At 46.6% G+C, this 25542-nt stretch overlaps 2 protein-coding genes across 4 annotated transcripts in view; both read left to right on the forward strand.

Annotated features, from left to right (window-relative positions):
* The first annotated feature begins 1064 nt into the window (after positions 1 to 1064).
* LOC107719049 (rootletin-like) lies at positions 1065 to 7595 on the forward strand. The gene is made up of 16 exons (XM_016526352.1): positions 1065 to 1494; positions 1873 to 1999; positions 2080 to 2222; positions 3930 to 4121; positions 4201 to 4260; positions 4788 to 4888; positions 4967 to 5132; positions 5207 to 5313; positions 5402 to 5629; positions 6269 to 6359; positions 6654 to 6680; positions 6722 to 6871; positions 6946 to 7145; positions 7222 to 7404; positions 7482 to 7541; positions 7589 to 7595. The coding sequence occupies exons 1-16, from the start codon at positions 1444 to 1446 to the stop codon at positions 7593 to 7595; spliced, it is 1893 nt and encodes a 630-aa protein (XP_016381838.1). The 5' UTR covers positions 1065 to 1443.
* LOC107719028 (rootletin-like) overlaps positions 7578 to 25542 on the forward strand; it is a 19447-nt gene continuing 1482 nt past the window's right edge. Inside the window, exons 1-23 of one of the 3 annotated variants that reach the window (XM_016526315.1) lie at positions 7578 to 7757; positions 7835 to 7979; positions 8536 to 8682; positions 8875 to 9105; positions 9216 to 9409; positions 9488 to 9615; positions 14808 to 14977; positions 15058 to 15237; positions 15308 to 15442; positions 15970 to 16113; positions 16190 to 16428; positions 16832 to 16991; positions 17067 to 17234; positions 17392 to 17827; positions 17928 to 18094; positions 18367 to 18487; positions 18621 to 18784; positions 18857 to 19072; positions 19147 to 19371; positions 19662 to 19811; positions 20365 to 20565; positions 20652 to 20783; positions 22454 to 22495. In XM_016526315.1, the coding sequence (XP_016381801.1) occupies positions 7621 to 7757; positions 7835 to 7979; positions 8536 to 8682; positions 8875 to 9105; positions 9216 to 9409; positions 9488 to 9615; positions 14808 to 14977; positions 15058 to 15237; positions 15308 to 15442; positions 15970 to 16113; positions 16190 to 16428; positions 16832 to 16991; positions 17067 to 17234; positions 17392 to 17827; positions 17928 to 18094; positions 18367 to 18487; positions 18621 to 18784; positions 18857 to 19072; positions 19147 to 19371; positions 19662 to 19811; positions 20365 to 20565; positions 20652 to 20783; positions 22454 to 22495 (4032 nt within the window). In that variant the 5' untranslated portion in view covers positions 7578 to 7620. Of the gene's footprint in view, positions 7758 to 7834; positions 7980 to 8535; positions 8683 to 8874; positions 9106 to 9215; positions 9410 to 9487; positions 9616 to 14807; positions 14978 to 15057; positions 15238 to 15307; positions 15443 to 15969; positions 16114 to 16189; positions 16429 to 16831; positions 16992 to 17066; positions 17235 to 17391; positions 17828 to 17927; positions 18095 to 18366; positions 18488 to 18620; positions 18785 to 18856; positions 19073 to 19146; positions 19372 to 19661; positions 19812 to 20364; positions 20566 to 20651; positions 20784 to 20887; positions 20973 to 22453; positions 22496 to 25542 lie in introns of those variants that run through there. The other 2 variants (XM_016526317.1, XM_016526316.1) reach the window with 2 other exon arrangements.

Genomic DNA, 25542 nt, shown 5'->3' on the forward strand with positions numbered 1-25542 from the left:
TTCGAACTTTTTTTGTTTGTTTACTTTTTTAAAAAGTTCCGTAACGGAAACGGGCTTCCGTAGATATGTGCTCATTAACATAAGTAAATAAACATGAGCTGTGATGGTTGCCATGGTTGTGTTGTAGTTTCAGGTGTATGAATCAGAGCGTCTGATTTGTCCGGTGAGTGTACATAAACTGTCTGTTCTATTAAACATTAATGAAAATGAATATATACATAGATTCGAATTTACTGCGTCAGATGTCTTTATATTAGCGAGTTCAGTTGTTTTCATGGTGGTCGGTGTTATTATTTCACACTGTGTGCTAATAGCCGAAGTGAAGCCCGGTGTTTGTATGTAAATCCCGATTCAGTGATTTGGGGTCTTTTATATGCGCGGGAAGTGAGTGTGACCCCGGAAAGAGTCCAGACTGAGCATCACACACACAAACACAATGGGGATTTAATGCGGAATTAATGCCGTTTTGCCGGTAAGATCCGTCGTGATTTGCTGAAATATTAATAAATGCGATCGACCACTCGTCATCAGTGTATTAACATTATCCGTTAATTAATCGCGCTGTAAAGCGTCGCGTCGCGGAGTCTTTACGCAGCCGGAGGTTTCTTTATTCGAGTCGACGCGTGTTTAAAGATAAACACACAAAGAAGTAAGTTACTCAAAAGATGGATTAGAATATAAAAAAAGCGCCTGATTATGAAACCACCTGTGTTTTTGATGGGTTTTATGTCGTGCAGTGAAAGGGAAAGGAGTTTAGTTCCTCAGAGATTTAAACGCTGTAGTTCCTGAACGCGCCTCAGGGGGCACACTCTCGCTTTGTGTTTAAATAACACTGAAAACATACAACCAATTATTGTATGTTGTATCAAATATTAATCCGAAGACGTTACACAGGATATATTAAATATGTAAACCCCAGTCTCTTTCTGAGCAATTCCTCAGATAATAATCCAAATCTCTGACTGGATTTGGTGGCAGTTATTTTGTGTTGATGGGGCTGTTGTCATGGTGATGGGGTAGTTAGTGCAGTTAGTAGGTTCAGTGTGGAATCACAAATGTTACTGGTATTTCTGCAGATCTTGTTTTCTCTCAGCTCTCTTTGTGTTATGAGGTAGTTTATTGCAGGTATTTTATGAGTTTATTGTTTCAGTTTCTCTTTTGATTGCGCGCTGCGCTCGAGCACATTTAATCTCAGTCAATCTCATTAAAGCCTCCTGCTCTCTCTCTCTCTCTCTCTCTCGCTCTCTCTCTCTCTCTCTCAGAGTCTCATTCCGTCTCTCTCTGAGTGTGTTCGTTCGGGAAGGCTCGGAATAACTGGATTATTATCAGGATTCGTTTATGAAGCGGATTCCTGCTAGGAAACGCGCGGGAGTCCACGTGACGAACGGCGCGATTTCTGTGATTTAAATTTTAACGGATTTTCGCTCTGATTCTAAATTCGTCATGAGCGCGTCTGAAAACCCGAGCGAGTCCAAACTCGAGGCGGTGATTCAGGTGCAGTTCATTTACTTCATTATTAGAACAACTACCCCAAAAAAATAGGTGTAAAACAATTTTTGCTTAGAAATTGCTCATAATTTCACAAATAATTACAAAGGAACCAGAAAGAATACATGGAATTGAACAAAAAAAAAATTGAAGTAGAAAGACTGAAATGGTATTTCTGTGTAAAACGAAATCGAAAAATCTTTTTGTTTACAGCTTAAAAACATATTTTTTACAGTGTGTGCTTGAGTTGTTGGTTTAATATTGTCGCATTAGTGACTCCGCAGGTGTGTGTTCTGATCTGATCTAAATATACAACAGATCACCACTGAGACCATCTGCTACAGACACTGACAGTGTGTGTGTGTGTGTGTGTGTGTGTGTCAGAGGCTGGAGGAGAGCGTTCTGTCCGAGGAGAAGCGGCTGACGGTTCGAGGATCTTCTCCAGATGAACCTGCAGCTAGTTTACCGGCCCGTGTGCGAGAGATCGTCTCCAGGAACCTGAGCGACAGCGGTGAGACCCCTCAGACCTTCACACACCGTCACTGAGCTCCACACATCCAACACCTGTCTGTCTGTCTTTCTGTCTGTCAGCTGGAGGCATGTCGTCGGGTCTGTCGCTTCAGGAGGAGAACCGGGTTCTGCAGACAGAACTGAGTCGTGTGGAGGATCTTCTAGCTCACAGCCGAGCAGAACGAGATGAGCTGGCCATCAAATACAGCGCCATCAGCGAGAGAGTGAGACACACACACACTTACAATACAGGGTCATTTGGAGAACCTGAATAAGTTCATCAAAGAACGTGTCATAGTCTGGTTCTTCAGAAAGAACCGAACCGTAGCTCAAGAACCCGAAAGAGACGATTGACGGTTCCTCACACACATACACTCACACACACACTCACACATACACACACACACACACACACACACACAGTCTGGTCAGCTATCCTTGTGGGGACATTCCATAGGCGTAATGGTTTTTATACTGTACAGACCGTATATTCTATTGCCCTCCACCAACCCTACCCCTAAACCTACCCCTCACAGGAAACTTTGTTTGTTTTTAGATTTTCAAAAAACTTCATCACACATACACACACACACACACATACACTCACACATACACACGCACACACACCACACACAAACACGCATCCACACACACACACATACACACACACACACACATACACTCACACATACACACGCACACACACCACACACAAACACGCATCCACACACACACACATACACACACACACACACATACACTCACACATACACACGCACACACACACAAACACACATACACACACACACACACACTCTCACATACACACACACCACACACACACACACGCTCGGTCTTTTGTCTGTGTCTCGGCGAGGTTGACCCGTCTCCGTGGTAATGGCGAGTGGAATGTAGTGGAGTGGCATGTTGCCATGACGACTGTAAACAGTGAGGGTCCGTCTGGACGACTGTGATTTATTCAGAGTCTTTCACCATCAGTCTGAACAGGAAATGTAAAAGTGAACGTGAGCTGTGTTTAACTGTGATGTAGGTCGCCTGGGAGCTGTTTTATGGTTGCTAGGGTGTTCTAGGTGGTTGCTAGTGGGGCTTCACGCGTGATAGCACCAAATCACAAGGCTGCGATTTTATTCAAATAAAAGTTCAAATTAGGGATGTTAATTTTAACCGGTTAACTGACCGTAAGAATTTTGACCGATTAATACAATTAGTTAAACGGTTTAAAAAGTCATTTAATTATTTATTTTTTCAGTAATTTATCAAAATATTTAAAAATGTTTGCTGCATGGTTAAAATACGCTACGCGTATAAAAAATTTTGTTTTTTAGGGGGGAAAAACATAAGTCGCGTTAAGTCGCATTTTATTTCATTCAGAAATGGGCCTAATGCCTACGCGAAATGTTTACAAACATTATAATAAACACTGTAAACATAGCTAGGCTATTTTAGTTCCCCTCACTCCACAACAAATCCTTTCAATTAACAGTATTTAGAAAAGAACAAGAATTAAAAATATAAGAAGCTATATCAATATAAACGACAAGCCAAAACGAAACTGAAACAAACGTTGTAACTCTAACAGTAGGCTATTTAATATCTGTTGTTCTCCGGCTGTCAGTCAGAATGACAGCTCTTGCGTGAACATAGGCCTATATATACCCAAGCCAATTTATTATTCTTTCCTTTTTGTCTTAGTGTTTAAAATATTTATTTTGAAACGAATTAATTAATTTCTTAATTAAACAAACAAACAAACTGGGTGAGCAGGGTAGGCTATGACAGCTGTCATATCATACCCTGCCATGCCCAGCTGATTTATCAAAGTTTATAGTTATATGGAATCGGAAGTGGTTAACATTCAACCCGTTCTTTTTCATCAGCAGTATATTTTGTTCATCGTGTGGTGTTTGTAGTTGGAGCAGGCGCTGCGTTTGGAGACGGGCGAGGAGGGACGGGACTCTCCAGAGTCTCGCAGTCTGGCGCAGCAGAACGTAGATCTGCGCAGACGTCTGGACGAGGAGCAGGCGGCGTATAAACGCAAACTCACGGCGTATCAGGAGGGGCAGCAGAGACAAGCGCAGCTCGTGCAGAAACTACAGGCCAAGGTACAGCACAGTGGATCTGAAGCACTGACTGCGCCTGGGTTCTCTCTGACAGAACTCGTTTGTGTTTGTGTGAGTGCAGGTTCTCCAGTACAAGAAGAAGTGTGCAGATCTCGAACAGACGCTGCTGGAGAAATCGACTGTGAGAACAGCAGATACTCGCCACACCTCCTGTCTCACTGTAGCTCTAGGTTCTCATTCTGTGTGCTGGGTAGTAACGGATCACATAATCAGATTACAAAAATTAAATACCAGTAATCCAATTATAATACATTTTAAAATAGTCGTAATTAGACTTCATTTATATGATTACATATTATTCACACAATAGCAATAAGTTATTCATAATTTATTGATTCTTTATCTATCTTTTTCATCTTTTATCCCCAGTTTGGGAAACCTTGACGTAATGTAACGTTTAATGCATGTTGTCAGTACGAATGCCATATAGTTTCTTTCTCTTTGTATTTTTACATCAATGGTACAAGATTATCCTATTTAAATAAATGTGATAAACCAGTTAGATCCAAAGTAATCTAAAAGTAGTCAGATTTTATTAGCTAAAAATGAGTAATGTAATGGATTATGTTACTAAGTGCAGTTTTTGTCATGTAATCAGTAACGAACTACAGTTCGGTAAGTAATTTGGCCAGCTCTGTGCCGCTGTAGGGTCAGTGTGACGGCAGCAGTAACGGTCACCGGCGGGACGAGGATGAGCCGAGCAGTGAGCTGGAGAGCGCCCTCATCCGGCTGGAGGAGGAACAGCAGAGGTGTGCCACTCACTGGACTAACACCGCCCTGTAAACCTGCAGTGTGAGCGTGTGCTAAGCGTGTTTGTGTGTGCGCAGGAGCAGCGGCCTGTCCGCCGTCAACGCCATGCTGCGGGAGCAGCTGGAACAGGCCGGACTGGCCAATGAGGCGCTCAGCCAGGACATCCGCAGACTCACCGCTGATTGGACCAAAGCCAGGGAGGAGCTGGAGCAGAGGGAGTCTGATTGGAGGAGAGAGGAGGAGGTGGGTGTGGCCGTCCGCATCACTGAAACCCAGATGAAAAAAGTGGCGCAGTTTGACGCGGTGCGTTTGTTCAGTCTTTCCACAGTTACTTCAGCAGCGAGCACAGCCGTCTGCTGGCGCTCTGGAGGCAGGTGGTGGGCTTCCGCAGACACGTGTGCGAGCTGAAGAGCGCCACCGAGAGGTCAGACCGTGTCACTGCACCCGTGCACACTGCTCTACAGCTGAGGCGCGGTAAACACTGACGCCGTGTCTGTCTGTCTGTCCGTCAGGGACCTGTGCGAGGTGCGTAACGAGCTGGCGAGTGTGGCGCAGAGCGTGCAGCTGCAGTGCGTGCGCGTCTGCGCAGATCTGCGCAGCCGTGAGGACGGTTCAACGCTGCTGCTGGAGAGAGAGACGGCCCAGCGGCTGCAGCTGGAGCAGCAGCTCAGAGAGACGGTGACGGAGATGATGACGCTGCAGGCCAAGAGCGACTCGGAGAGAGCCGAGCTCAACAAACGGTCCGTTACTGCGCACAACTACACGCTTACTAAATTAACTAGCGGTCTGAATAAAGCCCTGTATAACTAGGCTGGTTAAGGTCTAAATTTATACATGTTTACTAAATTAACTAGTGAAGGAGGCCCTGTATAATGAGGCTGGTTAAGGTCTGAATTTATACATGTTTATTAAATTAACTAGCGGTCTGAATGAAGCCCTGTATAACTAGGCTGGTTAAGGTCTAAATTTATACATGTTTACTAAATTAACTAGTGAAGGAGGCCCTGTATAATGAGGCTGGTTAAGGTCTGAATTTATACATGTTTATTAAATTAACTAGCGGTCTGAATGAAGCCCTGTATAACTAGGCTGGATAAGGTCTAAATTTATACATGTTTACTAAATTAACTAGTACTCTCAAAGAGACCCCATATAATGAGGCTAGTTAAGGTTTTAATTTATACATTTACTAAAATAACTAGTACTCTGAAGTAAGTCCTGTATAATGTGGTTTAAGGACTTTATTAATGAGCTTTTGAAAAATGTTTAACAACTCAGTATTGGACTAGTCAACCATCATTAGTTAGTGTCTGGAGTGTTGTATGTGCTGGTTAAAGTTTATTTATTAAATTGTGTGTGTGTGTGTGTGTGTTTGTCAGGCTTACGGATGCCGTGAGAGAGCTGGAGCGTCTCAAAGCTCGTGTGGAGGACAGAGAACAGGAAGTCACAACACTCAACAGGAAACTACAGGTACACACACACTCGTCTGTTTAACATTTGTCTAGATAACTTTGTGAACCGCCCACTTAGACAGGTAAAGCGACCAATCACAGACCAGACATAGCAAGCCCATAGCAACTTAAATGTAATGTGATGTGAAGCCTGATCATCAGTCAAGTCAAGTCACCTTTACTTGTATAGTGCTTTATACAATACAGATTGTGTCAAAGCAGCTTTACAGAGTCAAACAGGAAAATAGTGTGTCACTAATGCAAGAGGATGGTAACAGAGAGTCAAAGAGTCATCAGATGTGTGTGTTGTCAGGATCAGAGGACACACACACACATGCCAGTCACTATTTCACTGATGTGTGTATTAATGTGTGTGTGTAGCTGGTGTTCTCAGACAGTGGCGGTGTGGATGGAAACACTGAAGAGTCTCTGCTGCCGCTGCTGCGCTCTTCTTCATCATCAGCCATCATCCCTGACAGTTGTCTGTCTGCACTGCGCTCCGCTCTGACCAGCAGACAGATCCAGCTACAGGTACACACACACACACAAACAGACAGTATACGCTCTGTGATCCGCTGTCCATCACAGTGTGTGTTTGTGCGCAGGAGCTGCGAGAGCGTCTGCAGTCTGCGCAGTCTTCAGTGCAGCAGCTGCGCAGGCAGCAGGGGGAGGCGGAGTCAGGCCGACGGGAGGCGGAGCTCCGTGCGCAGACGCTGCAGGGCGAGAGAGACGAGGCTCAGAGAGAGAGAGAGACCGCTGTGAGAGAGAGAGACCGACTGAGACAGGAGAGAGACACGCTGAGCAGGTGAGACACGTCACACGACCTGTCAATCAACCTGAGTCATGTGACCAGTGACTGGACCTGTCTGTCTCTCTGTCAGTGAGAAGGACGCAGCAGATAAGGCTGCACAGGCGGCGCAGACGCAAATGCAGGTGCTGCAGCTGGAGTGTGATAGGCTGCAGCTGGCCATCACGTCTGCGCAGAGAGAGCGCGAACACGAGCGAGAAGAGAGAGACGCCGCCGCGCTGGAGAGAGACCGAGTCCGATCAGAGACAGACAGACTGTGAGTCTGATGCGTGTTTGTGTCTGAGCGAAGCGCGAGTGTGTGACGTGTTACTGACGTGTGTGAGTGTGTGTCAGTCAGCAGCTGTGGGAGGAGTCGGAGCGTCGCGCGTCTTCACTACGTGCTGAACTGGCGGCGCTGATGACCGGACCTGTCTGTCTCTCTGTCAGTGAGAAGGACGCAGCAGATAAGGCTGCACAGGCGGCGCAGACGCAAATGCAGGTGCTGCAGCTGGAGTGTGATAGGCTGCAGCTGGCCATCACGTCTGCGCAGAGAGAGCGCGAACACGAGCGAGAAGAGAGAGACGCCGCCGCGCTGGAGAGAGACCGAGTCCGATCAGAGACAGACAGACTGTGAGTCTGATGCGTGTTTGTGTCTGAGCGAAGCGCGAGTGTGTGACGTGTTACTGACGTGTGTGAGTGTGTGTCAGTCAGCAGCTGTGGGAGGAGTCGGAGCGTCGCGCGTCTTCACTACGTGCTGAACTGGCGGCGCTGAGGGAATCTATCCAGCAGGGGGCGACAGACAGACAGCTGATGCAGGCTGAGAACAGACAGCTGAGTGACGCGCTCAACAGGGTCAGACACACACAAAAGCATCGTTCGCCAACTATGGTCACAAGTTCCTTAGTTACCAACATCATACTGAATGTTGAGAAAAGCACTATATAAATGCATTGAATTGTTATAATATTTTATTGTTATTACTTTACTTACTTTAGTGTAATATTTTTATTTAGTGATTATAAGAATAATAAAAGTAATTATAATTATTATTTTGTATTTTCAGTGATTTGGCTACAAACAAGCACAACAAACCTCTTGTTTAAGTTGCATTTTAAATTGCAATCACAGTTTTTATCAGAAAAATCACAATTATTATTTCGCCCAGATCATGCAGCCCATATTTCTTAATTTGTGTACGATTTTTATTTAGCAATATAAAAACACAATAATAATAATAATTATGATTATTAATGTCATGATATAGTCGTATTTTTGGCCAAATTGTGCACTCTGCAAACAGGCACAGCAAACTTGGCTCAATTTTAGTAAGAAAAATCACAATTAGTTTTCCCCAAATACTCTCTAGTATGCATACTTCATATGTGGTGATTGATGTGTGTGTGTGCAGAGCGGGAGCAGTCATGCTGAACTCTCTCTAGTGCTCAGCAAGCTTCACTCGGAGGAGTCGTCACTCAGAGATTCTCTCGCTAAGATGAGCGGCATTAATGAGAGTCTCGCGCAGGACAAATCTGACCTCAACAGCCTCATCATACAGGTACCAGACTCACACAATTATGCACACGTACATTTAACTGAAGTTTCACAGTATATTAAACATGAAATGATTTTTGTCAGGGTTTGTTTGGATCATATTACTGGTTAATATTATTTGTATAGTATTTATAGAGAGTAAAGGTGTTTCAGTGACAAATTAACCAATGATATTGGTCTATTGAATGATTGACAGCTGGAGGAGGAAAAGAATGCATTGCTGTCTCAGCGAAGAGAAGCAGAACAAGAGAAACTGACCATCAGAGATGAGCTGGTCCGCTCCGAGCAGGACCGACTGGAGCTGGACTCTCTCCGTCTCGCTCTCCACCAATCACTGCAGGAGTCTGAGCTGGCCAGGGCGGGGTTGGAGGCGGAGCTTCAGTCGCTGCAGGCAGACAGAGCCAAACTCCAGGACAGAATCACACAGGTGACAGTCTCTCTCTCTCTCTCGCTCTCTCTCTCTCTCTCTCTCTCTCTCTCCATCTGTCCCTTAGTGCCTCATAAACTGTTTCTGATGTGCTGCTGTCAATCAAACAGCTGATTGGTGAGGTGGGTGGTTTGGAGGCGGAGCTCGGTTCTGTCCGCGGTGAAGGAGACAGGCAGAGCGCCGCTCTCGAGGAGGCGGTGTGTGGGCGGGCGGAGCTAGTGCGAGAGAGGGCGGGGCTTCTGGTTCAGCTGACGGCGTCAGAGAGAGAGAACGCCGCCCTGACGGAGGAGCTCGCCGCCTTCAGGTGAGACCGAACATGTATGTGTCATGATGTTAGTGTGTTAATATATGCATGTGTGTTTCATTAACTGAGTGTGTGCAGGACGGAGCGGGAGAGTCTGGAGACGAGTCTGTTCGAGCTGCAGCAGCAGATAAATCAGATCGAGTGTCGATGCGAACAGCTGGAGTCAGAGAACCAAAACCTGAGACTGCGCACTGACAGCATGATGGGTAATTGAGAGAGAGACAGGTGCATGAATGAGAGTGAGACAGGTGCATGAATGAGAGTGAGACGGGTACGTGAATGAGCGAGTGAGACGGGTGCATGAATGAGAGTGAGACGGGTGCATGAATGAGAGAGTGAGACGGGTGCATGAATGAGAGAGTGAGACGGGTGCATGAATGAGAGAGTGAGACGGGTGCATGAATGAGAGAGTGAGACAGATACATGAGAGAGAGACGGGTGCATGAATGAGAGAGTGAGACAGATACATGAGAGAGTGAGACAGGTGCATGAATGAGAGAGTGAGACAGGTGCATGAATGAGAGAGTGAGACAGGTGCATGAATGAGAGAGTGAGACAGGTGCATGAATGAGAGAGTGAGACCGATACATGAGAGAGTGAGACAGGTGCATGAATGAGTGAACGGGTGCATGAATGAGAGAGTGAGACGGGTGCATGAATGAGAGAGTGAGACGGGTGCATGAATGAGAGAGTGAGACGGGTGCATGAATGAGAGAGTGAGACGGGTGCATGAATGAGAGAGTGAGACGGGTGCATGAATGAGAGAGTGAGACGGGTGCATGAATGAGAGAGTGAGACGGGTGCATGAATGAGAGAGTGAGACGGGTGCATGAATGAGAGAGTGAGACGGGTGCATGAATGAGAGAGTGAGACGGGTGCATGAATGAGAGAGTGAGACGGGTGCATGAATGAGAGAGTGAGACGGGTGCATGAATGAGAGAGTGAGACGGGTGCATGAATGAGAGAGTGAGACGGGTGCATGAATGAGAGAGTGAGACGGGTGCATGAATGAGAGAGTGAGACGGGTGCATGAATGAGAGAGTGAGACGGGTGCATGAATGAGAGAGTGAGACGGGTGCATGAATGAGAGAGTGAGACGGGTGCATGAATGAGAGAGTGAGACGGGTGCATGAATGAGAGAGTGAGACGGGTGCATGAATGAGAGAGTGAGACGGGTGCATGAATGAGAGAGTGAGACGGGTGCATGAATGAGAGAGTGAGACGGGTGCATGAATGAGAGAGTGAGACGGGTGCATGAATGAGAGAGTGAGACGGGTGCATGAATGAGAGAGTGAGACGGGTGCATGAATGAGAGAGTGAGACGGGTGCATGAATGAGAGAGTGAGACGGGTGCATGAATGAGAGAGTGAGACGGGTGCATGAATGAGAGAGTGAGACGGGTGCATGAATGAGAGAGTGAGACGGGTGCATGAATGAGAGAGTGAGACGGGTGCATGAATGAGAGAGTGAGACGGGTGCATGAATGAGAGAGTGAGACGGGTGCATGAATGAGAGAGTGAGACGGGTGCATGAATGAGAGAGTGAGACGGGTGCATGAATGAGAGAGTGAGACGGGTGCATGAATGAGAGAGTGAGACGGGTGCATGAATGAGAGAGTGAGACGGGTGCATGAATGAGAGAGTGAGACGGGTGCATGAATGAGAGAGTGAGACGGGTGCATGAATGAGAGAGTGAGACGGGTGCATGAATGAGAGAGTGAGACGGGTGCATGAATGAGAGAGTGAGACGGGTGCATGAATGAGAGAGTGAGACGGGTGCATGAATGAGAGAGTGAGACGGGTGCATGAATGAGAGAGTGAGACGGGTGCATGAATGAGAGAGTGAGACGGGTGCATGAATGAGAGAGTGAGACGGGTGCATGAATGAGAGAGTGAGACGGGTGCATGAATGAGAGAGTGAGACGGGTGCATGAATGAGAGAGTGAGACGGGTGCATGAATGAGAGAGTGAGACGGGTGCATGAATGAGAGAGTGAGACGGGTGCATGAATGAGAGAGTGAGACGGGTGCATGAATGAGAGAGTGAGACGGGTGCATGAATGAGAGAGTGAGACGGGTGCATGAATGAGAGAGTGAGACGGGTGCATGAATGAGAGAGTGAGACGGGTGCATGAATGAGAGAGTGAGACGGGTGCATGAATGAGAGAGTGAGACGGGTGCATGAATGAGAGAGTGAGACGGGTGCATGAATGAGAGAGTGAGACGGGTGCATGAATGAGAGAGTGAGACGGGTGCATGAATGAGAGAGTGAGACGGGTGCATGAATGAGAGAGTGAGACGGGTGCATGAATGAGAGAGTGAGACGGGTGCATGAATGAGAGAGTGAGACGGGTGCATGAATGAGAGAGTGAGACGGGTGCATGAATGAGAGAGTGAGACGGGTGCATGAATGAGAGAGTGAGACGGGTGCATGAATGAGAGAGTGAGACGGGTGCATGAATGAGAGAGTGAGACGGGTGCATGAATGAGAGAGTGAGACGGGTGCATGAATGAGAGAGTGAGACGGGTGCATGAATGAGAGAGTGAGACGGGTGCATGAATGAGAGAGTGAGACGGGTGCATGAATGAGAGAGTGAGACGGGTGCATGAATGAGAGAGTGAGACGGGTGCATGAATGAGAGAGTGAGACGGGTGCATGAATGAGAGAGTGAGACGGGTGCATGAATGAGAGAGTGAGACGGGTGCATGAATGAGAGAGTGAGACGGGTGCATGAATGAGAGAGTGAGACGGGTGCATGAATGAGAGAGTGAGACGGGTGCATGAATGAGAGAGTGAGACGGGTGCATGAATGAGAGAGTGAGACGGGTGCATGAATGAGAGAGTGAGACGGGTGCATGAATGAGAGAGTGAGACGGGTGCATGAATGAGAGAGTGAGACGGGTGCATGAATGAGAGAGTGAGACGGGTGCATGAATGAGAGAGTGAGACGGGTGCATGAATGAGAGAGTGAGACGGGTGCATGAATGAGAGAGTGAGACGGGTGCATGAATGAGAGAGTGAGACGGGTGCATGAATGAGAGAGTGAGACGGGTGCATGAATGAGAGAGTGAGACGGGTGCATGAATGAGAGAGTGAGACGGGTGCATGAATGAGAGAGTGAGACGGGTGCATGAATGAGAGAGTGAGACGGGTGCATGAATGAGAGAGTGAGACGGGTGCATGAATGAGAGAGTGAGACGGGTGCATGAATGAGAGAGTGAGACGGGTGCATGAATGAGAGAGTGAGACGGGTGCATGAATGAGAGAGTGAGACGGGTGCATGAATGAGAGAGTGAGACGGGTGCATGAATGAGAGAGTGAGACGGGTGCATGAATGAGAGAGTGAGACGGGTGCATGAATGAGAGAGTGAGACGGGTGCATGAATGAGAGAGTGAGACGGGTGCATGAATGAGAGAGTGAGACGGGTGCATGAATGAGAGAGTGAGACGGGTGCATGAATGAGAGAGTGAGACGGGTGCATGAATGAGAGAGTGAGACGGGTGCATGAATGAGAGAGTGAGACGGGTGCATGAATGAGAGAGTGAGACGGGTGCATGAATGAGAGAGTGAGACGGGTGCATGAATGAGAGAGTGAGACGGGTGCATGAATGAGAGAGTGAGACGGGTGCATGAATGAGAGAGTGAGACGGGTGCATGAATGAGAGAGTGAGACGGGTGCATGAATGAGAGAGTGAGACGGGTGCATGAATGAGAGAGTGAGACGGGTGCATGAATGAGAGAGTGAGACGGGTGCATGAATGAGAGAGTGAGACGGGTGCATGAATGAGAGAGTGAGACGGGTGCATGAATGAGAGAGTGAGACGGGTGCATGAATGAGAGAGTGAGACGGGTGCATGAATGAGAGAGTGAGACGGGTGCATGAATGAGAGAGTGAGACGGGTGCATGAATGAGAGAGTGAGACGGGTGCATGAATGAGAGAGTGAGACGGGTGCATGAATGAGAGAGTGAGACGGGTGCATGAATGAGAGAGTGAGACGGGTGCATGAATGAGAGAGTGAGACGGGTGCATGAATGAGAGAGTGAGACGGGTGCATGAATGAGAGAGTGAGACGGGTGCATGAATGAGAGAGTGAGACGGGTGCATGAATGAGAGAGTGAGACGGGTGCATGAATGAGAGAGTGAGACGGGTGCATGAATGAGAGAGTGAGACGGGTGCATGAATGAGAGAGTGAGACGGGTGCATGAATGAGAGAGTGAGACGGGTGCATGAATGAGAGAGTGAGACGGGTGCATGAATGAGAGAGTGAGACGGGTGCATGAATGAGAGAGTGAGACGGGTGCATGAATGAGAGAGTGAGACGGGTGCATGAATGAGAGAGTGAGACGGGTGCATGAATGAGAGAGTGAGACGGGTGCATGAATGAGAGAGTGAGACGGGTGCATGAATGAGAGAGTGAGACGGGTGCATGAATGAGAGAGTGAGACGGGTGCATGAATGAGAGAGTGAGACGGGTGCATGAATGAGAGAGTGAGACGGGTGCATGAATGAGAGAGTGAGACGGGTGCATGAATGAGAGAGTGAGACGGGTGCATGAATGAGAGAGTGAGACGGGTGCATGAATGAGAGAGTGAGACGGGTGCATGAATGAGAGAGTGAGACGGGTGCATGAATGAGAGAGTGAGACGGGTGCATGAATGAGAGAGTGAGACGGGTGCATGAATGAGAGAGTGAGACGGGTGCATGAATGAGAGAGTGAGACGGGTGCATGAATGAGAGAGTGAGACGGGTGCATGAATGAGAGAGTGAGACGGGTGCATGAATGAGAGAGTGAGACGGGTGCATGAATGAGAGAGTGAGACGGGTGCATGAATGAGAGAGTGAGACGGGTGCATGAATGAGAGAGTGAGACGGGTGCATGAATGAGAGAGTGAGACGGGTGCATGAATGAGAGAGTGAGACGGGTGCATGAATGAGAGAGTGAGACGGGTGCATGAATGAGAGAGTGAGACGGGTGCATGAATGAGAGAGTGAGACGGGTGCATGAATGAGAGAGTGAGACGGGTGCATGAATGAGAGAGTGAGACGGGTGCATGAATGAGAGAGTGAGACGGGTGCATGAATGAGAGAGTGAGACGGGTGCATGAATGAGAGAGTGAGACGGGTGCATGAATGAGAGAGTGAGACGGGTGCATGAATGAGAGAGTGAGACGGGTGCATGAATGAGAGAGTGAGACGGGTGCATGAATGAGAGAGTGAGACGGGTGCATGAATGAGAGAGTGAGACGGGTGCATGAATGAGAGAGTGAGACGGGTGCATGAATGAGAGAGAGAGACGGGTGCATGAATGAGAGAGTGAGACAGATACATGAGAGAGAGAGAGACGGGTTTTATTTTAAATGAGCCCTATTTTGACGTTTAGTTTGTCTGTGTTTAGCGGAGCTGAAGTGTTTGCGCACTGAAAGAGAGACGGTTCTGTCTCAGAGCGAGAAAGAGAAAGACGTGCTGAGAGACACACTCACGGCCGCTCAACAGGAGGCTCAGCGAGCTCTGCATGCAGCCCTGTCCGACCACCAGGAGGAGCTGGAGAGACTGACCAATCAGAAGGTCATACGAGCGCTCCTGTATGCGTTACATGTGACGTGTTTCAGGCGTACCCATCACGTGATATCATGTGAATCCTGTAGGAGGTGCTGCGCTGCAGTCTGGAGGCGGAGCAGGAGGTGGCGCTGCGGCGTGTCCGTGAACACCTGGAGGAGCAGATGATCCGGCAGGAGAGAGAGCGAGATGAGCTTCAAGAAGAGCTGCGTTCCCTGCAGCGCAACAGGGACCAGAGTCTGCTACAGGCCGAGACGGACAAACAGCAGGTGAGACTCGCACTGGAAGCTCAGGTGTGTCCGTGTCGTTTCTGTCGTAACCGTCTGATGGCGTGTCCAGGCGCTGTCTGTGAAGGAGGCGGAGAAGACGGTTCTGTGGGAGAAGCTGAGCTCCCTACAGGCGGAGCTGAGCACTGCAGCGCTGGAGCTGGAGAGACTGAGCCGAGAGACGGCGCTCCTCAGAGACCAGGAGCGGGTCAGAAAACTAAACTACTGCATGATTCAACACTAGCTGTTTCCATCCAGAGCTGCCAATTTCATTTACACGAAAAATTGAAACATCTCATGAAAATTGCGGATAAAGCACCATTTTCATCCCTTGTGTTTAAGAGAACAAAATCGTCACTTCTGTATCAATAATAAAAATGAAAGTTGTTTAACCTGGGGAATCCATTGCAGCTCTTTTTTCCTACATGTTAAATTACTTGTGCCTTTACAAAACACAATACTCTGTCATGTTATCTTGCGTTCGGAGGTGGATGCAAATACTTGTTACATATTGTTGTGCATTTATTCGTTTAAGGAAATTACCCGCCTCAATTGAGTGCATACATTTATGCACATATTAAAAATTTTACATGCATCTTAGCATTTTTTTTAATGCAGTATCCCAAAAATTTAATACAAATGTGTGGATGGAAACACAGATATTGTGTCAGTGACTCTCTAATAGTCTTAATAATCATGGGTGTGTTCTAAACAGAGGTTTGAATTTGTCTGTAGAATGCCGTTGCGGCTCTAAGCGCAGAACTGCAGGAACTGCGCAGTCAGCTGCAGGACGCAGCCAGTGCACACAGGCGTGAGCTGCGCAGGCTACAGGAGAACTGCGCCGAGCAGCAGATGCAAGCAGATACGGCGCTCAGAGAGGTTTGTGAAGGAAACTTTATCATGCCTGAAGAGCAGAACACAACAGTAAGATGTGTAATTGTTTTTTCTCCTGCAGTTGGAGGAGTGTCGCGCGCTGCTGTCGTCTAGCGAGGAGAGCCGTGACAGTGCCAGACGAGAGCTGCTGGAGATGGAGAAACGCTTGTGCCAGATACGGGATGCGGGGGAGGGGCACAGGCGAGAGGGGGCGGAGCTACGGCACTCCCTCAGTGATGTCACCAAGGAGAGGGACACTCTCAGCCAATCAAACGTGCAGCTGAGGGAAACGCTGAGAGCATCAGAGAGCGAGAGAATCAGGTGACGGACGCTTTAACAAACTCTGTGTGCCAATCTATGGAAGCTTGTTTCCACCATGGGATAAGAGTCAGAATTGCTTGATGTAAACTTAGAATTGTGAGATATAAATTCACAACTTTAAGAAACCAGAGATATAAATTGTGACGAAATCTTCTCAAAAAAGTCACAATTGTGAGATTGTAAGCTCGCATTTACCTTTTTAATTTTTTAATCCCGTAGCGGAAACAAGCTTCCATACAATTCACTTATACTGCGCTTATGAAAATTAATGAATACTACATTGTTGAAGGGTTTTTATCTGTAATAAAACTAATGAGAACAGCAAGTATTCAAACTGTCATGCAGATGATTTTCTTTCTGCTGATTGGAGGGACTTCACTGTGCTGTGTCTGTCTGTGTTCAGCGTGAAGCGCGTGTGTGAGGAGAAGGAGCAGAGAGTGTCTCTGCTGGAGGAGAGTCTGGCGTCTGCGCAGAAGGAGGTGTCTGATCTGCGCAGCTGTCTGCGCGAGGTGGAGAGGTCCAGACTGGAGGCGCGCAGGGAGCTGCAGGAGCTGCGCAGACAGGTCAGACCGAAGCGCTGTGAACACTGAGCGCTGAGAGCCAGAGCTGGCGTCTGATGTGTGACTCTGTGCCCTCAGGTGAAGCTTCTGGACGTGGAGCGCGAGCAGAAGAGCAAGCAGCTGGCCGAGATGCAGACGCGTCTGTCGCTGGAGGAGCACAAAGACGAGGAGCGAGCCAGAGAACTGATCTCGCTCAAACAGAGACTCGCCGACACAGAAACTACCAGAAACTCTCTTCAGAAAGAGGTGAGATCTCCAATTCGATATGGGTCGATTTATGTTAATGTCGCCACTTAAATGAACGTCATCTAATAATGAAATTCCAGTCTAGTTGCAGCTGCATCTATAAATTTGTATTCTTTAAGAATCTAAAAATATTAACGGCAGCTGTCTCTCTCTCTAGCTGTCTTCTCTACAGCGGCGTCTGGGCGAGAGCGAGTCGTGTTGGCGCAGTCGCGAGCGAGAGTTGGCGTCTCAGCTGCAGGAGGCTCGCGGCTGTGAGAAGAAGCTTCAGGACGAGGCGCGTAACCTCTCGGTGCGCGCTCATTCGGCCTGCGAGGCGTCTGCGCAGACGCAGCTGCAGCTGAGCGAGGCGCAGGGCCGTCTGGCTGCGACGGAGGCAGAGCTATCGCGAGCGGAGGCGGCACGCAGGGATCTGGAGTTCAGGCTGTGCAGTCTGCAGTCGGCGCTCACGCGCACGCTGGGCATCGGAGCCAGTGGGCGGAGCAGCAGCAGGGGGCGGAGCCCGGCAGGCTCCTCCCCTTCCTCTCTGACCTCAGGGATGATGTCTCGCCATCGGAGCGTGTCTCCGCTGCACTGCTCGCTATCGCCACCCAAAGGTCAGATTCAGTTTTAAAGAAGTTTGAAGTGAAATCTGTGGAATAAAGAGCTGCTTTTGGTCCGGAGAGGAAGTTCTGCATGATTTCTCTGCTGTCTCAGACGTGGCAGGTAACGTGACTCCTGATAACACCATGGTGTTGCGGCCGTTGTCTCCCGAGAGGACAGATGCCCCGCTGCCCGTCGCCCTGAAGGAGCTGGACCCGGAAACCCTGCGCAGCGGCCTCCGAGACTTCCTGCAGGAGCTGCGCGAGGCTCAGAGAGAACGAGTAACACGCTACACTCACGACTGTTCACTTCAAGAGCCATAACTACAACCATAATGATTATGACGGCTATATCGATAACTGTTCCGACAACATTAACTATAATTATAACTATTATGATAACTATAACAACAATAACTAAAACTGTTATAATCACTATAACAAGACTATAGCTATTATGGTAACTATAACTATTACAACAATAATCATAACTATAACTGATATTATAGCTATAATGGTAACTATATTAAATGTACTATATTATATGTGTGCAGGATGAGGCGCGGGGTCAGCTGGGGTCACTGCAGAGGGAACTGGAGGAAGTGGCGGGAGAGAGAGACTCCGCCCACCAGCGCCTCGTTCAGCTACACAACACACTACAGGAGTGCCAAGAGGGTAACTTCCACTGTGTTTATATACAGCTAATTATACAACTTTTAAACTTTTTTTTTTTTGCTTTATAATTCGAGAGCGCCCTCAAAGGGAGGTTCTGTCAGGTTCGGCTGCTGTTGATGGTGTGTTTGTGTAGATAAGCGTGCGGTGGATGAGAAGCTGTCGGCGACTCAAGCTCTGCTGCAGCAGCAGGAAGAGTCCCTGCGGAGAGCAGACCGAGACCGCCGAGCGCTAATCGAGCGAATCAAAGAGCTGGAGAGACTTTCGCTGAACACCGAGACCGAGCGCAAGCATGTGGAGGTGCGTCTTATTTCATCTACACTAATGTCATCTAGCTCAGACTAGGTTTAATGCAGACGTGGCCCCCTGCAGGAGCAGTGCAGTAAGCTGCGTGCCGGCGAGGCGCGTCTGGAGGCGGAGCGTCGGCGGCTACGTGAGGCTCTGGAGGCGGCTGAGGGGCGGGGCACACGGGTGGAGCTGGGGAGGCGGAGTCTGGAGGGAGAGCTGCAGAGACTGAGACTGAGTCTGACTGAGAGAGAGATGGAGATCCAGACGACTCACGACCGGCACGACAGCGCCAGCAAACAGGTCCTGAGCACAAGCTGCCACAGAACCGGATTCCTCGCCCGCAGTGATTGGTCACACGCTTGTATGTGTTTCAGGTGGCAGAGGGCGAAGCTCGCCTCGTGTCTCTTCAGCGTGAGGTGGAGCGACTGATGGCGCTGCTGTCTAAAGCTCAGGATGGAGAGAGCGTTCAGAAAGAGCGAGCGCTTGCTCTCTCTCAGAGCCTGCAGGAAGCCAGCGCCGCCCACAGCGCCACCCAGGGGCGTCTCGCCGCGCTGCAGAAAACACTGGGACACACCGAGACCGAGCGCAGACAGCTACAGGTGAGGGGCGAGGTCGACGGGCTTTACCATAGCATAACTATAACTATTACCATAACTCTAATATAACTATTATGATAACTATATAGATAGCTATAACTGTTACAATAACTATTACGTTAACTATAACTATAAATGTTACGATAACTATTATGATAACTATAAATATTACAGTAACTATTATGATAACTGCTATAACTACAAATATTACGATAACTTTAATCATAATAACTATTATTTAACTATAAATATTCAGATAACAGTTGATGTTGTTCCTCTGCTGTGTGGTTCAGGAGCGTGTGGATGGACTCAGAGCGTCCGTGTCAGACGGGAAGCGTAATATCGCAGTGCTCACGGAGCGTGTGCAGACACTGCAGTCAGAACTGACCCAGAGTCAGCTGCGCAGATCTGAGCTGGAGACAGAGCTGCACAACACACAGGAGGTGAGTGTCATTTCAGTTCGCCATACATTTAGCTTCGAATGTGAATGCGGCAAACAGACTTAAAGCCGGTTCACGCAGAACGGTTTTTGCATTTAAAAATGTGAGCTGCAGAGCCGCAGTGGAAAAAAAATTAAATATGTGACTTTTTAAAAAAAATTAATATTGGACACATTTTAACTTGAATTTTATACTTTAAAAAATGTGAGTCAGATTCGTCCATTCTAGTGCGTTTACAGTGCAATGCAAGGCAGTGTAGTGGAATGCAAAAATACGTTCAATGTGAACATCCTTAAAATGCAACTGAACTGAGATCATATTAAATATGCATTGAGAACAGCTTCATGTATTTTATTGGTTTATTCAAGGGTTTTCTCATGAGATTGCGTTGAAAACAACAGTGTGAATGAAAAGAGGTCTGAGACCTGATAAATAAAGAGATCTGACTTCACATTCAATAGCATTGACAGTGTGAACGCAACATTCTTCTTTACTTGATTCACGTTGTTCTAGATTTGTTCTTTTAAAGATTCAGTCTTTCTCCGGTCTCACGCAGGCTCTGCGACTGAAGTCCGACAGTCTGACCGAAGCCCAGTGCAGTCTACAGTCTGCGCAGACAGACAGAGCGTCTGCAGAGGAGCGTCTGCGCAGCCTACAGAGAGCCGTGGCCCTACTGGAGACCGAGAAGAGAGATACAGAGAGACAGGCCGTCCGGCTGGAGAAGGACAAGGCCGCGCTGAGAAACACACTGGATAAGGTGAGACAGGCCAGCTGTCTGTCTGCACGCCGTGTTTAAATGCAGGATTGAATCCAGCGAGTTCACGGTCTGTTTTGCCTCGTCAGGTGGAGCGTCAGAAGCTGAAGACGGAGGAGAGCAGCATGCGTCTGTGTGCGGAGAAAGGCCGTCTGGATCGCTCGCTCAACACCGTCGAACAGGAGCTGCAGGACGCGCAGAGACAGATCGTGCTGCTGCAGGTACGGCGTTATCAGCTCACTCACATGCTCACTCTAATCATGAGCTGCATTAACAGTGTCATCCTATAATGTGTGTGCGATTGTTTTTCATCGCTGTAAGGAAGAGTTGTGCGGCGTCAAACAGAAGATTGCGTTGTGTCTGGTGAGTAAAGGCCTGTTCACACCAATGAACGATAACTATAACGATAACTATATTAGTGCCCACACCAATAACTATAACTATTACCATAACTCTAATATAACTATTATGATAACTATATAGATAGCTATAACTGTTACAATAACTATTACGTTAACTATAACTATAAATGTTACGATAACTATTATGATAACTATAAATATTACAGTAACTATTATGATAACTGCTATAACTACAAATATTACGATAACTTTAATCATAATAACTATTATTTAACTATAAATATTCAGATAACAGTTGATGTTGTTCCTCTGCTGTGTGGTTCAGGAGCGTGTGGATGGACTCAGAGCGTCCGTGTCAGACGGGAAGCGTAATATCGCAGTGCTCACGGAGCGTGTGCAGACACTGCAGTCAGAACTGACCCAGAGTCAGCTGCGCAGATCTGAGCTGGAGACAGAGCTGCACAACACACAGGAGGTGAGTGTCATTTCAGTTCGCCATACATTTAGCTTCGAATGTGAATGCGGCAAACAGACTTAAAGCCGGTTCACGCAGAACGGTTTTTGCATTTAAAAATGTGGAAAAAAAATTAAATATGTGACTTTTTAAAAAAAAAAAATATTGGACACATTTTAACTTGAATTTTATACTTTAAAAAATGTGAGTCAGATTCGTCCATTCTAGTGCGTTTACAGTGCAATGCAAGGCAGTGTAGTGGAATGCAAAAATACGTTCAATGTGAACATCCTTAAAATGCAACTGAACTGAGATCATATTAAATATGCATTGAGAACAGCTTCATGTATTTTATTGGTTTATTCAAGGGTTTTCTCATGAGATTGCGTTGAAAACAACAGTGTGAATGAAAAGAGGTCTGAGACCTGATAAATAAAGAGATCACACTTCACATTCAATAGCATTGACAGTGTGAACGCAACATTCTTCTTTACTTGATTCACGTTGTTCTAGATTTGTTCTTTTAAAGATTCAGTCTTTCTCCGGTCTCACGCAGGCTCTGCGACTGAAGTCCGACAGTCTGACCGAAGCCCAGTGCAGTCTACAGTCTGCGCAGACAGACAGAGCGTCTGCAGAGGAGCGTCTGCGCAGCCTACAGAGAGCCGTGGCCCTACTGGAGACCGAGAAGAGAGATACAGAGAGACAGGCCGTCCGGCTGGAGAAGGACAAGGCCGCGCTGAGAAACACACTGGATAAGGTGAGACAGGCCAGCTGTCTGTCTGCACGCCGTGTTTAAATGCAGGATTGAATCCAGCGAGTTCACGGTCTGTTTTGCCTCGTCAGGTGGAGCGTCAGAAGCTGAAGACGGAGGAGAGCAGCATGCGTCTGTGTGCGGAGAAAGGCCGTCTGGATCGCTCGCTCAACACCGTCGAACAGGAGCTGCAGGACGCGCAGAGACAGATCGTGCTGCTGCAGGTACGGCGTTATCAGCTCACTCACATGCTCACTCTAATCATGAGCTGCATTAACAGTGTCATCCTATAATGTGTGTGCGATTGTTTTTCATCGCTGTAAGGAAGAGTTGTGCGGCGTCAAACAGAAGATTGCGTTGTGTCTGGTGAGTAAAGGCCTGTTCACACCAATGAACGATAACTATAACGATAACTATATTAGTGCCCACACCAATGAACGATAACTATATTAGTGCCCACACCAATGAACGATAACTATATTAGTGCCCACACCAATGAACGATAACTATATTAGTGCCCACACCAATGAACGATAACTATATTAGTGCCCACACCAATGAACGATAACTATATTAGTGCCCACACCAATGAACGATAACTATATTAGTGCCCACACCAATGAACGATAACTATATTAGTGCCCACACCAATGAACGATAACTATATTAGTGCCCACACCAATGAACGATAACTATATTAGTGCCCACACCAATGAACGATAACTATATTAGTGCCCACACCAATGAACGATAACTATATTAGTGCCCACACCAATGAACGATAACTATATTAGTGCCCACACCAATGAACGATAACTATATTAGTGCCCACACCAATGAACGATAACTATATTAGTGCCCACACCAATGAACGATAACTATATTAGTGCCCACACCAATGAACGATAACTATATTAGTGCCCACACCAATGAACGATAACTATATTAGTGCCCACACCAATGAACGATAACTATATTAGTGCCCACACCAATGAACGATAACTATATTAGTGCCCACACCAATGAACGATAACTATATTAGTGCCCACACCAATGAACGATAACTATATTAGTGCCCACACCAATGAACGATAACTATATTAGTGCCCACACCAATGAACGATAACTATATTAGTGCCCACACCAATGAACGATAACTATATTAGTGCCCACACCAATGAACGATAACTATATTAGTGCCCACACCAATGAACGATAACTATATTAGTGCCCACACCAATGAACGATAACTATATTAGTGCCCACACCAATGAACGATAACTATATTAGTGCCCACACCAATGAACGATAACTATATTAGTGCCCACACCAATGAACGATAACTATATTAGTGCCCACACCAATGAACGATAACTATATTAGTGCCCACACCAATGAACGATAACTATATTAGTGCCCACACCAATGAACGATAACTATATTAGTGCCCACACCAATGAACGATAACTATATTAGTGCCCACACCAATGAACGATAACTATATTAGTGCCCACACCAATGAACGATAACTATATTAGTGCCCACACCAATGAACGATAACTATATTAGTGCCCACACCAATGAACGATAACTATATTAGTGCCCACACCAATGAACGATAACTATATTAGTGCCCACACCAATGAACGATAACTATATTAGTGCCCACACCAATGAACGATAACTATATTAGTGCCCACACCAATGAACGATAACTATATTAGTGCCCACACCAATGAACGATAACTATATTAGTGCCCACACCAATGAACGATAACTATATTAGTGCCCACACCAATGAACGATAACTATATTAGTGCCCACACCAATGAACGATAACTATATTAGTGCCCACACCAATGAACGATAACTATATTAGTGCCCACACCAATGAACGATAACTATATTAGTGCCCACACCAATGAACGATAACTATATTAGTGCCCACACCAATGAACGATAACTATATTAGTGCCCACACCAATGAACGATAACTATATTAGTGCCCACACCAATGAACGATAACTATATTAGTGCCCACACCAATGAACGATAACTATATTAGTGCCCACACCAATGAACGATAACTATATTAGTGCCCACACCAATGAACGATAACTATATTAGTGCCCACACCAATGAACGATAACTATATTAGTGCCCACACCAATGAACGATAACTATATTAGTGCCCACACCAATGAACGATAACTATATTAGTGCCCACACCAATGAACGATAACTATATTAGTGCCCACACCAATGAACGATAACTATATTAGTGCCCACACCAATGAACGATAACTATATTAGTGCCCACACCAATGAACGATAACTATATTAGTGCCCACACCAATGAACGATAACTATATTAGTGCCCACACCAATGAACGATAACTATATTAGTGCCCACACCAATGAACGATAACTATATTAGTGCCCACACCAATGAACGATAACTATATTAGTGCCCACACCAATGAACGATAACTATATTAGTGCCCACACCAATGAACGATAACTATATTAGTGCCCACACCAATGAACGATAACTATATTAGTGCCCACACCAATGAACGATAACTATATTAGTGCCCACACCAATGAACGATAACTATATTAGTGCCCACACCAATGAACGATAACTATATTAGTGCCCACACCAATGAACGATAACTATATTAGTGCCCACACCAATGAACGATAACTATATTAGTGCCCACACCAATGAACGATAACTATATTAGTGCCCACACCAATGAACGATAACTATATTAGTGCCCACACCAATGAACGATAACTATATTAGTGCCCACACCAATGAACGATAACTATATTAGTGCCCACACCAATGAACGATAACTATATTAGTGCCCACACCAATGAACGATAACTATATTAGTGCCCACACCAATGAACGATAACTATATTAGTGCCCACACCAATGAACGATAACTATATTAGTGCCCACACCAATGAACGATAACTATATTAGTGCCCACACCAATGAACGATAACTATATTAGTGCCCACACCAATGAACGATAACTATATTAGTGCCCACACCAATGAACGATAACTATATTAGTGCCCACACCAATGAACGATAACTATATTAGTGCCCACACCAATGAACGATAACTATATTAGTGCCCACACCAATGAACGATAACTATATTAGTGCCCACACCAATGAACGATAACTATATTAGTGCCCACACCAATTAACGATAACTATATTAACGCCCACACCAATTAACGATAACTATAACGATAACTATATTAAAGGGGGTCATATGATGCTTTTTTAAAGATCATTATTTTGTGTATTTGGTGTAACAGAATATGTTGACATGCTTTAATGTTCAAAAAACACATTATTTTTCAAATACTGTACATTATTGTAGGTCCTC

This window comes from Sinocyclocheilus rhinocerous, unplaced genomic scaffold, assembly GCF_001515625.1.
Source record: "Sinocyclocheilus rhinocerous isolate Xijiao unplaced genomic scaffold, SAMN03320098_v1.1 scaffold2648, whole genome shotgun sequence".
In the NCBI taxonomy this organism is placed as follows: domain Eukaryota; kingdom Metazoa; phylum Chordata; class Actinopteri; order Cypriniformes; family Cyprinidae; genus Sinocyclocheilus; species Sinocyclocheilus rhinocerous.

Coding starts and splice junctions, on each gene's coding strand:
- LOC107719049 (XM_016526352.1), top strand. CDS start 1,444: ATGAGCGCGTCTGAAAACCCGAGCGAGTCCAAACTCGAGGCGGTGATT. Junction 4,122..4,200: donor TGCAGAAACTACAGGCCAAG/GTACAGCACAGT, acceptor GTGTGAGTGCAG/GTTCTCCAGTACAAGAAGAA. Junction 7,146..7,221: donor GAGAGAGACACGCTGAGCAG/GTGAGACACGTC, acceptor TCTCTCTGTCAG/TGAGAAGGACGCAGCAGATA.